This window comes from Cucurbita pepo, chromosome LG13, assembly GCF_002806865.2.
Source record: "Cucurbita pepo subsp. pepo cultivar mu-cu-16 chromosome LG13, ASM280686v2, whole genome shotgun sequence".
Lineage (NCBI taxonomy): Eukaryota > Viridiplantae > Streptophyta > Magnoliopsida > Cucurbitales > Cucurbitaceae > Cucurbita > Cucurbita pepo.
In genome coordinates, this window is record NC_036650.1 from 7900820 (window position 1) to 7913172 (window position 12353).

The window sequence follows — 12353 nt, forward strand, 5'->3', positions numbered from 1 at the left end:
TCTGTATCTGTGACCGAGACGGATCCATGAGAGTGAAAGGGGACACATGCCCCATTATTTTCATTTTGTCAAATGAAATACATAGTTGGTGGGAAATATTTAATGAACATCATTTATTCCATCTCCACCGGGTGCTGCCAAAACCGTCTGCGGTAATGGTAATTCGTTGCTGCACATCTTGTGAACCAGTTGTTCTAAATCCCTCCACGACGACCCATTCTCCGCCATGGCTTTCTTCGCCATCGCTGAAATCTCCATTGCTCTCCTCCTCACCTCCTTCCCCTTCTCTCCCTCCATTAACTCTCTCACCAATCTCTGTAAGCCCTTCCCTTTCACAAACCCCTTCACCAACCCTTCACACTCCACTGTCCTCATCCCCGCTCTCAACTCCTCCACCACCATCCTCGCGTTCAAAGCTTGATCCGCCACTAACGGAAAAGCAAGAACCGGCACTCCACAGCTCAAACTCTCCACCACTGAGTTCCAACCACAGTGACTTAAAAACCCTTTAACGCTCTCATGGTTTAACACCTCCCATTGATCCACCCATTCCCTCACCACAATCCCCCTCTCTTTCACCCTCTCTTCAAACCCATCTCCTATTTCCTTATCTTTTCTTGCCCACAAAAAGCTAACTCCAGATTCCTCCAACCCAATCTCTATCTCCTTCGTTTGTTCACTCGAAATCTCCGCCTGTGAACCGAACGCCACGTACAACACCGGCTCTCCTCGCCTCAGTTTTGCCTCCAACCATTCGAGCCACGTGCCGGTTTGCGTTTGAAGTTTTTGGGTGGAAGTCTGGGCCAAACAAAGCGGTCCAATATTCCAAATCATACCCATTTCCCTGTTTCTTATGTAATCGCAGAACACAGTCTCCAGCTCATAAAAGCTATTCACGATCAACCCGTAGCTATTTGTTGCTGCGTGGACTGACTTCGTTATCACTTGAAAGTGGAGGCTCGTCCGACGGTCTGCGTGCCAGAAAACTTCATCGAGGTCATCGAGGACAAATTTCATCCATGGAAAATCGGTGACGGTAATCAGCTCGTCAGAGGACTTAACTCCATCAAAGAGTTTGTTTTGATATATGGATCCTAAGATAGCGCGGTTGAAATTTGACATACCGCTGAAGTTGATTCGGGGAATGCCGAATTTGGAAGCAGACTCGACAGTCCACCAGAGGAACATGTCGGAGATTAAGAAAGTGACCGGTTCTGGTAGGGATTGGAGCTGTTTTTCGAATTCGGGTTGCATCAGCTCTGTGGCGGCCCAAAGGTCAGGGAAGAGGGAGATTGAAGGGAGGGTGTCAGTGGATTCCACTCCGACGGGGAGGCCGGGGACATTGTGGGGAAAAGAGAGGTTGATGATGGAGATGGAATCGGTGTCGGAGTCTGAGAGGAACTGGGTGATGAAGGGACGGTTGGCGGCGGTGGTGAAGAGGGTGACGGAGAGATGGGGGAAGCGGCGGCGGAGGAGGTGGATGAGGTGAAGAAGAGGAACGGTGTGGCCTTTTGCCATGAATGGAAAGAAGAGAACATTGCCGTTAGACGGGAAAACTGACTCCATCCTCTTGGATATGAAATGCTCATCACAGTTATAAAGATAAATGATAATATTCAATTTTATTAAAATTTATTTTTTTCCGAAAAAAAAGTGATTTTTGAAATAGAAAAATAGAAATTAAAAAAAAAAAACTATCAAATAAATGAAAATTCATCACTTCATTTAAAATGTTTAAAATGAAAGTTTGAATTATAAACTTATTAATTTGATAACAAGTTTGAATGCGAACACTATTCTGCACACTATTCTCCACATTACTGCTCTACTATATATATATTAAATTATACTAATTTATGTAATACAATACATTATTCTTTAAAATAAAATACTAATAAATATATTAATTTTATTTGATGTTCAAAATGTTTATAGTTTTAATCGACCACGAAATTGTAATTACAGTAAAAAAAAATTATTATTTTGGCAGAAAAGATAAATTTTATTTAACAAAATTGACATTTGAAACTCATATAATTAATCAATTTTTTAAAACATGTTACTCCAAAATAACACAGTAAAACAAATTATAATTATAAACTGATTTTAATTGGATGGATTTTTTTTTAAACAGACACCAAGAGATACAATAAAAAATATATTCTCTTAACTTATTATAAATTATGAGGTGAAATTTGTATTAGTAATTGATTTTTTTGTTTTCCATTTTTAAATATAGGTTTGTTCAGACTAGTTGTTTTTAAAATTAAAAGATTTGTGTGGTGTAAATAGAATAAAAACAAAAAAAATACAAGACTTTAATAATGTCGGCTGCTCTGCTTCCATCACTACTACCTACCCTTTAAAATATGAATTTATATATATTTTAAAAATAAAAATTTAAAATAATAAATAAATATATATATATATATATATATATATATATATATATATATATATATTTAAAATAGGTGGTAGAGTAGCACGTGATCATATTGTCCCATTGTAAAGGACAATTAAAAAAAAGAGTGGATCCTATTGTCTTGCAATTAAAAAAACGCTTAAAATAATAATAATAATTAACTATTATTATTTCAAATCAAATCAATTCATCAATCTCCTCCAGTATTATCTTTTACGAATAATATAATACAATACAATTTAACATACAAAATAATAATATATTATTTTATCTCTATCATAATTTTTTTTACTCAGGCCAAATATTATATTTATTTTAGTTACTATATTTATTTTTAATTAAGCTCATATTTTATAAAATTCTTAAAAATATCAGTTGAAATTTAAATTAAATTGAAAAAAATTAAGTCATAAAAATCAAAATATTAATCAACCAATTATATAACATTTTACACATTCACGATAACAAAATCAAAATTTATTTTTATACCCAATACAAACAAAATAAAAAAATTCAGTAAAATTTAAAATATAGAGTAACTTAATCCTATCTAAAATATAAAAAAACAATTAATAAATTGTCTGACTATTATTAATTTTTTTATTTTAAAAAATCAAATGCTTATCTTAATTATTAATAAATTGTTTGACTGTTATATAATACTTTTGTTTTAAAAAAATCGAATGCTTATTTCAATTATTTTAATTCAATTCAACTTATGCTTATTAATTTAATTCAAATTAGATGAAAAAAAATGAGCAGTACCAAGAAAATATAGGGAACGATATCACAAGCGAAAAGGATGAGCTTAGCCTAAAAATGTCCAAAGAACAATACACCGATGTTGAAGGGAACGAACGAGACCACCATCAATCACAATGCTACACGTTCAGGTATACCTTTCCTTCGTCCATCGAGACCAACGAGGGACAATATAATCTACTATCCATCTTTCGACTTGATCTTAGGACCTGACTCACCCTCCGTGGACGAACATTACGGAGGAACCCTTCGGTTTTCGAGACATTGGATTCTCACCAATGTTTACATTACTCAAGCCGACATTCTCGCTTCCGCTTCGTCCACCACTACTCGTGCGGGTGCTTCCCTCTGAGGCAAAACACACTCACCTTTCGTGGACAAACCTTGTAGAGGAACCCTTAGGTTTTTTGGCATTGTATTCTCACCAATGTTTATGTCGATGCATTTTTACATCCCACATCTTCGATAGATAGCTTAAGCCCGTTCATCCCATCCAAAAAGTCAGTTGTCTACCAAAAATTGCCTCACAATTAGTGATTTCCCTGTCTAAATAAGAAATAAATAAAACCCCTAAAAACAAATAAATAATAAGCTAATATTATATAAATAAGAGGATCATTCCAATCCATTCTTGTGATTCACTATCACCATAATCCCACATTTCAAAACATTGATCTTAGTGGGTGGAAATTTGGTCTGTTGCAAACATAATGTTAGGTGCTATAATCACATCTTTTGGTTGACCATGGTCTCATTTACACCCTCCAAAAGCATATTTGCGCCGCCAATACCACGCCAACTACAGGGCCATGTTTGCGTCCGTCAAAGCCAGACAACGCCATGCCAAAAATCATATTTGCGTCTGACAACGCCATACCAAAAATCATATTTGCTTCCGCCAACTCCATGACAGAAGGACCTTGTTTGAGTCAGCCAATTCCATGACAAAAGACCTTAACTCCATGACAAAAGACCTTTGTTTGAGTCCGCCACCGCCATAACACCATCTTCGCGCCCGCCAATGCCATAACACCATCTTCGCGCCCGCTAATGCCATAACACTGTAAGACCATATTTGCGCCCGCCCGCCACGCCAAAAGACCATATTCGCGCCCGCCCGCAGCGCCAGCGTCAGAATACCATATTCGCGCTCGCCCGCCCGTCGCGACAGCGTCAAAATACCATATTTGCACTCCGCCCGCCGCGCCAGCGTCAAAATACCATATTTGCGCCCGCCCACCGCGCCAGCGTCAACAGACCATATTTGCACCCGCCCGCCACGCCAACATCAACCAACATCAAAAGACCATATTTGTGCCCGCCGGAAGAGCAAATGTGAAAAGACAATTATCATCGTTATCTCGATAAATACTCCCACTGTTCACATTTCCAAATAATAAATCACTCCCATCTATTGCTTTATTTACAAGTAATCTCCAATGGTATTGTTGTAGCTGGTGTTGCTGCTGTTGTGTGTAAATCGGATAAACCAAGTCGTTGCTCCCAAAATTCCCTTCCGCTATCCCAATGCTCGACCCTCTTAACAATGTTTTTTATTTATTTATGAAATGCATCTTTTTCAAACTTCAATCCAATGTCATAAAGTTTGGGGGTCTGTATCTGTGACCGAGACGGATCCATGATGGAGTGAAAGGGAACACGTGCCCTCTTATTTTCATTTAGTCAAATGAAGTGCATAGTTGGTGGGAAATATTTAATGAACATCATTTATTACATCTCCACTGGGTGCAGCCAAACCCGTCTGCGGTAATGGAAATTTGTTGCTGCACATCTTGTGAACCAGTTGTTCTAAATCCCTCCACGACGACCCATTCTCCGCCATGGCTTTCTTCGCCATCGCTGAAATCTCCATTGCTCTCTTCCTCACCTCCTTCCCCTTCTCTCCCTCCACTAAATCTCTCACCAATCTCTGTAAACCCTTCCCTGTCACAAACCCCTTCACCAACCCTCCACACTCCACTGTCCTCATCCCCGCTCTCAACTCCTCCACCACCATCCTCGCGTTCAAAGCTTGATCCGCCACTAATGGAAAAGCAAGAACCGGCACTCCACAGCTCAAACTCTCCACCACAGAGTTCCAACCACAGTGACTCAAAAACCCTTTAACACTCTCATGGTTTAACACCTCCCATTGATCCACCCATTCCCTCACCACAATCCCCCTATCTTTCACCCTCTCTTCAAACCCATCTCCTATTTCCTCATATTTTCTCGCCCACAAAAAGCTAACTCCAGATTCCTCCAACCCAATCTCTATCTCCTTCATTTGTTCACTCGAAATCTCCGCCTGTGAACCGAACGCCACGTACAACACCGGCTCTCCTCGCCTCAGTTTTGCCTCCAACCATTCGAGCCACGTGCCGGTTTTGTTTGGTTGCTGAGTTTGAAGTTTTTGGGTGGAAGTCTGGGCCAAACAGAGTGGTCCAATATTCCAAGTCATTTCCATTCCCCTGTCACTTGAATAATTGCAGAACGTCGGCTCCAGCTCATAAAAGCTATTCACAATCAACCCGTAGCTATTTGTTGCTGCGTGGATTGACTTCATTATCAATTGAAAAGGGAGACACGTCCGACGGTCTGCGTGCCAGAAATCTTCATCGAAATCGTCGCGGGCAAATTTCACCCATGGAAAATCGGTGACGGTGATCATCTCGTCGGAGGACTTAATTCCATCGAAGAGTTTGTTTTGATTAATGGAGGATATGATAGCGCGGCTGAAATTTGACATACCGCTGAAGTTGATTCGGGGAATGCCGAATTTGGAAGCGGACTCGACAGTCCACCAGAGGAACATGTCGGAGATTAAGAAATTGACCGGATGAGGTAGGGATTGGAGCTGTTTTTCGAATTCGGGTTGCATCAGCTCTGTGGCGGCCCAAAGGTCAGGTAAGAGGGAGGTTGAAGGGAGGGTGTCGGTGGATTCCACTCCGGCAGGGAGGCCGGGTACATTTTGGGGAAAAGAGAGGTTGATGATGGAGATGGAATCGGTGTCGGAGTCCAAGAGGAACTGGGAGATGAAGGGACGGTTGGCGGCGGTGGTGAAGATGGTGACGGAGAGGTGGGGGAAGCGGCGGCGGAGGAGGTGGATGAGGTGAAGAAGAGGAATGGTGTGGCCTTTTGCCATGAATGGAAAGAAGACAGCATGACCTGTAGATTGGGAAACTGACTCCATAATCAATTTTAGGCTTGCTATGAAATGCGATTCTTCAGCTCATATAGAGGATGAACACAAATAACAACCAATATAATAATTTAATTTCTCTTTTTTCTCAAAAATCAATTTATAATACAGACACTAAATCTTTTTTTATCCGTTTTTTTTTGTTTTTTTTTTCTTCGTTTTTTTCGTTGTTATTTTCGATATATTTTTTTTTAATTTTTTGTTATTTTCGATCTTTTTTTTCGTTTCTTGTTGTTTTTTTTAATCTCTTTTGTTTTTTCTTTTTGTTGTTTTTTTCAATCTCTTTNTCAAAATTGGTATAATGATGTATTGATATATATATATATATATTTTTTTTATTTAATTTCATTATTTTTTTTTAATGATTTATTTTACCTATGAAATATTAATTTATTTTACCAAACCAAGCCGAAATTAAGTTTGCTGTATTTATTTTTAATTAAGAACTTTTAAACATTAAAACACGTAAATTTAATTCAAATTGAAAATATTAAATCATAAAAAAATGATATTAATAAAAAATTATATAACATTTTTTCACAACAAAATCAAAATTTTCATGAAGATTAAAATTAATTTAATCCTATTTACAATATAAAAAATAATAATAAATTTGACTATTATATATTATTTTTGTTTTAAAAAAAATGCAATGCTTATTTCAATTATTAAAGTAGTATAAGAGCCTTAAAAATGTCCCAAAAAAATACAGGTTGAGACCGTGAGACCAACACAAGCACACTGTGGTGCAGATGGCGAGAAGCCACGCTACAGAACAGCCATGTGATGCAGTTGGCGAGAAGCACGCTGCATCAGCCATGTGACGCAGTTGCCGAGAAGCCACGCTGCATCAGAGCCATGTGATGCAGTTGCCGAGAAGCCACGCTGCATCAGCCATGATGCAGTTGCGGAGAAGCCACGCTACTTCAGAACAGCCATTTGATGCAGTTGGCGAGAAGCCACGCTACATCAGAACAGCCATAACACTGCGGTGCACACACACACTGATTTTGTACTATCATATTGCTAGATCAATCGCATCCCAATGCTCCAAATTCAGTGACACTTTTCGTCCTCAAATCGAATACACTTTGTGTCCTTGAACCGATAATCATCTTTGGGCTACTCTAGTCTCCTCCATCCTTCGGGACCAACAAGAGGTAGTATAGGAATATTCACCTGTTGTCTATCGACTACGCCTTTCGACTTGACCTTAGGCCTTGACTCACCCTCTGTAAACGAACCTTGCGGAAGAACTGTTAAGTTTTCGGGGCATTGGATTCTCACCAATGTTTACATTACTCAGCCGACATTCTCGCTTCCGCTTCGTCCATTACTGCTCGCGCGGGTGCTTCTCAAGGCAGAACGCTCCCCTAACAATGCATTTTTACATCCCACAGCTAACCCTTAGCCTCGTTCATCCACATTCAGAAATCAGTTGGCTAGAATCCAATGTTTACATTACTCAGCCGACATTCTCGCGGGTGCTTCCCAAGGCAGAACGCTCCCCTAACAATGCATTTTTACATCCCACAGCTAGCCCTTAGCATCGTTCATCCACATTCAGAAATCAATTGGCTAGAATCGCCACACCATAATCACACATTTAAAACAGTGATGTTAATGAGGTGCAAATTTGGTCTGTTACAAACATGGATGTTGGGTGTCTGAGCTGATTTTAAACTTTATCTGATGCCATCTCATGATACCATATTGTCCCATTTACACCCGCCAACCCAAAAGAGCATATTTGCGCCGCCAATGCCGCGTCCGCCAATGGCGCGCCAACACCATGCCCAACGCCGCGTCCGCCAATGGCACGCCAACACCATGCCCAACGCCGCGTCCGCCAATGGCGCGCCAACACCATGCCCAATGCTGCGTCCGCCAATGGCGCGCCAACTACATGCCAAAAGATCAATTTGCTTCCACCAACGCCATGCCAAAAGATCAATTTGCTTCAGCCAACTCCATGCCAAAAGATCAATTTGCTTCAGCCAACTCCATGCCAAAAGACCTTGTTCGAGTCCGCCACGGCCATAACACCATAACGCCAGCATCAAAAGACCATATTTGCACCCGCCCGCCACGCCAGCATCAAAAGACCATATTTGCACCCGCCCGCCACGCCAACATCAACCAACATCAAAAGACCATATTTGTGCCCGCCCGCCGGAAAAGCAATGTCAAAAGAGAATATGGTATTAGAATTTCCTGGTTATGTTATTTTTTCGTTTCCATTTGTATACTCAACGGATCTTCTTCTTCTTCCAAGTCAATCACTCTCAAACATATTGATATTCCAGAATAGAAAGAAGTTAAAAAAGAGAAAAGAAAGAGAGGTCGAATCACCTGATGAGGCTAAACAGGAAACTGGTGCACCAGCCGACTCACGCCACATATTGACACTGTTCACCAAACAAAATTAAAAAACAAAAAAAAAAAAAACAAAAAAAACAAAAAAACAAAAATTCAGAATTTAAAATTCAAAGTTCTTTGTTTTGTTATAACATAGTCATTGATATTATTAATTAAATAATGGCATGTTTAAAACTATGCCACGATTTCTTCTATACAAATAAACTGGAGAGAACAAAAAAAAGCTCAAGGGATTGCTCAACTCACCCCTCCTCTTATTTTTGATCACTGCTAATAAGCCATAAAGAATATGAAAGAATGAACCAAATCTAAAATTCTCTTACTTCTACAATTGATTGGGTTTACGTGTCTCCATCATCTTATTTGATATGACTTGTTAAACTAAAGCAAGCTGCAGCGTTCTTGAGATCGCTCCTAGAAACATACTCAGCTGATGCTTCCGACACATCTTTGAACGTCGATTCCGCACTGCATGCAAAGCCCCAAAAATCCATCAATTTTCTTCATAATTTCTCTCATTAAATATTCAATTTCATTTCTTTTGCTCAATTTCTCTCCACCCATTTTATAATTCTTCCAATTCTTCCCGTTTGTTTTCTCAACTTTTTTCAAGTTGAATATAAAATATATTACATACCTAGAATCGCATGCTTCTTTAGATTCAATATATGATTGTCGATCATCAGCGATTGTGTCAAATGGAATTTCGTCATAATCATGAGAAATTTCCATCTCTTGTTGCAAAGGGTAACCTTGAACGGTTGTCGGTATCAAATTAGATTGCATCAGCATCGAATCAACGTTACTAATATTAATCCCATAATTATCATTGTAATGTTGTTGAATTCTCAAGTCCTTCAACATCAATCCATTATTATCATCGTTATCTAGATAAATACCCCCACTGTTCACATTTCCAAATAATAAATCATTCCCATCTGTTGCTTGATTTACAAGTAATCCCGAATTGTATTGTTGTAATTGTTGTTGTTGCTGTTGTTGCGTGTAAATCGGATAAACCATGTCGTTGCTCCCGAAATTCCCTTCGGCCATCCCTGGAATGAATTGATCTTTAAACATAGCTAGTCTAGTTCTTACTTGTCGAAGTTCTTCAGCTACTTGTTGTATTTGATAATGGAGCTGCCATAAGACGCCGCAACAACCATGAACTGGGAATCTAGCACGCATGTTCGACTCGTAGATAATTGATGTCATCGTCTCGTCTTTCTGAGACGCGTGGACTTGTCTAAGGATTTTCATTATGTTGCAGACGCCGAAGAGGCGATGGGCGTTTTGAAACATCTTTGGTTGATCAGCTGGGAAATATGGCGCTAAGGCACAGTCTTTGGAGCAGCGGCGACGTTGGTATTTGCATGCAGCGCAGGCTTGGCTTGTGCCGCCTTTAATTGTCATAATCAGAGCCCAAACGATGGAAATAGACACTAATATTGTGGTGGGCTGCGCGGGTAATTTTGAGCTCATGAGTGGATGAGGGGGGCGTGTGGTAATGGCCAATGGGACAGTGCGATTTAGCGAAGAAAATGTTCCAGATCCAAATGACTTAGTAAAAACAGCTTTGAAGTTTCTCCGATTCATAAGGATGGCTGAATCAGATCTATATATGGCCCTTCTCTCAATTGTGTTGCTCCTCCTTTATCGGTCTTGATTTGAATGGCTAATTAAGATATTGACCCAACTGAAATTATACTATTTTTCTCTTCTATCAAAAATATTATAGATCTACAAATCTCTCTCTCTCTCTATGATCTAAATCTAAAATGTCAATGCTTTCAATCTCCACGTCTAACTATACTATGAATATTTTAAAAATATATGGTTCCAAGTTGAATATTTATCACATTTGTAATTAAATCTCCTTTGACTAACAAACCATGGACGGTGGTCGAACCTGGGTGTGCGTGGTCGCGGATATCATGGTCATACTTATTCAACTGTGCGACGTCATCATCTTGACACGCTTACCTTTGAGAGGAACTCGAGTTTTATATACATTTTTCGTCGAGTTTTGTGGCTTTGTCGGACTTTAGTGAGTCTTCGTCAAATGACCCGAAGCATTGATTCTCTAGTCCCCATGCCATGTTATTTGTGGATATCATATTGGATAGTGGGTGCAAAATCTAACCTCTGGCAAGTGGGCATGAATGTGATACCAACATCCCTGTGACACGAGGTAGACATGATTTTGGTGAACGGATATATGTCGTGTAGTCTCCCTTCGAGCGGCCTATAAGAGTGAGAGGGTCCTTTTATATTAAAAGAATATCAGTTAAACCCTGAAAACATTTTTTTTTTTTAACTTCGTTATTAACTGAATCTCCTAACCTAATTTTTAATCCTTTACTCTCGATGATTCGAGGAAAAATATAAATTCTCCTGATTTGTATCCAAAATTAAGTTTGAAATTAGATTCGAGGAAAAATATAAATTCTCGTAATTTGTATCCAAAATTAAGTTTGAAATTAAAAAAATTGGATCACGAAATTACTAAACATAATTTTATTGAATTGGATCAATACTTCCAATTGAAGGAATAAGGGATCCATGGATAAAGGTAGAATTTTTTCTAATCGTAACTAAATCTTCAATTTTTTCTTTGGATAAGGGAGATTGAAGCAAAACGGTATAATTTTTTCTAATCCTAATTAAATCTTCAATTTTTTCTTTGGATTAGGGAGATTGAAGCAAAACAAAATAGCTATTAAACAGTCTCTTTGGTTTGCTAGACTACTTTTGGATTGGATTATATTAAATAGAAATAGGGAAGGAAAATAGAGAAGGAAAATAAATAACTGAAGATTGTTATAATCTTGTCTTGGATAGGGATCATCTATAAAGCGGGTCCTTTTGAATGCATTCACATGAACTAATGATTGGAGAATGCATTCACATGAACTAATGATTGAATTGAGTTCGTTACAATATTATACTAATCGATCCAAAAAACGTGATAAGAATAATAATAATTATTATTATTATTAAATAATAGTTAATCACACAAAATTATAACTTGTTTTAAAAATTAGGAACAAAGTTGTATAACATAAATTTATTATTTATTATTTATTATTTTTTAATTAAAAAATTTATTATTTTATTTTATTTTGACACATCAAATATTAAATATATTAAAAATTAAAACATATAACTGAAAATTTGAAGGATTAAAATGATACATGTATTTAAATATTTTATGATATTTAAATATAATATAATATTTTTAATTTTAATATGTTATTTAAAAATTTGACAAACCTCTCTTGTTCAACCAAATATATATTTTTAAAATATCAAAACATAATATTCTAAAATTTAATTATGGTAGAATATGTGTTTAGATATTCGATTACATTTAAATAAAAAATATTTATAATATATTATTTTTAATATATTATTTTAAATCGGATACACATCTCAATTATAATTAATCAAAAAAAAATATGTCACAGAAAAATAACATGTCTAAAGGTTTTTTTTGTTTTACCTTTTATGTCTTCTAATTCTATTATTTTATTTTCAGGCATGATAAATATATTTTTAATATCGTTCAGTTATGAATATTTTTAGTAT

General features: G+C 37.6%; 3 protein-coding genes across 3 annotated transcripts; all 3 read right to left on the minus strand.

Moving 5' to 3' along the window:
- Positions 1-27: 27 nt before the first annotated feature.
- Positions 28-1589, minus strand: LOC111808278 (UDP-glycosyltransferase 90A1-like). The gene has a single exon (XM_023694169.1). The coding sequence runs from the start codon at positions 1564-1566 to the stop codon at positions 100-102; it is 1467 nt and encodes a 488-aa protein (XP_023549937.1). The 5' UTR covers positions 1567-1589; the 3' UTR covers positions 28-99.
- A 3235-nt stretch (positions 1590-4824) lies between these two features.
- Positions 4825-6487, minus strand: LOC111808276 (UDP-glycosyltransferase 90A1-like). The gene has a single exon (XM_023694163.1). It carries the CDS (start codon positions 6375-6377, stop codon positions 4899-4901), a length of 1479 nt encoding a protein of 492 aa, XP_023549931.1. The 5' UTR covers positions 6378-6487; the 3' UTR covers positions 4825-4898.
- A 2637-nt stretch (positions 6488-9124) lies between these two features.
- On the minus strand, positions 9125-10178 carry LOC111808284 (LOB domain-containing protein 27-like). The gene is made up of 2 exons (XM_023694178.1): positions 9403-10178; positions 9125-9233 (listed from the first exon to the last, which is right to left on the minus strand). The coding sequence occupies exons 1-2, from the start codon at positions 10176-10178 to the stop codon at positions 9125-9127; spliced, it is 885 nt and encodes a 294-aa protein (XP_023549946.1).
- Positions 10179-12353: the final 2175 nt, after the last annotated feature.

What these genes read in the sequence shown, in the direction of transcription:
- LOC111808278 (XM_023694169.1), bottom strand. Translation starts at nt 1,566, where the DNA reads ATGGAGTCAGTTTTCCCGTCTAACGGCAATGTTCTCTTCTTTCCATTC.
- LOC111808276 (XM_023694163.1), bottom strand. Translation starts at nt 6,377, where the DNA reads ATGGAGTCAGTTTCCCAATCTACAGGTCATGCTGTCTTCTTTCCATTC.
- LOC111808284 (XM_023694178.1), bottom strand. Translation starts at nt 10,178, where the DNA reads ATGACAATTAAAGGCGGCACAAGCCAAGCCTGCGCTGCATGCAAATAC. An exon ending in AAAGAAGCATGCGATTCTAG is followed by an intron (nt 9,234 to 9,402) that starts GTATGTAATATA and finishes CTTTGCATGCAG; the next exon opens with TGCGGAATCGACGTTCAAAG.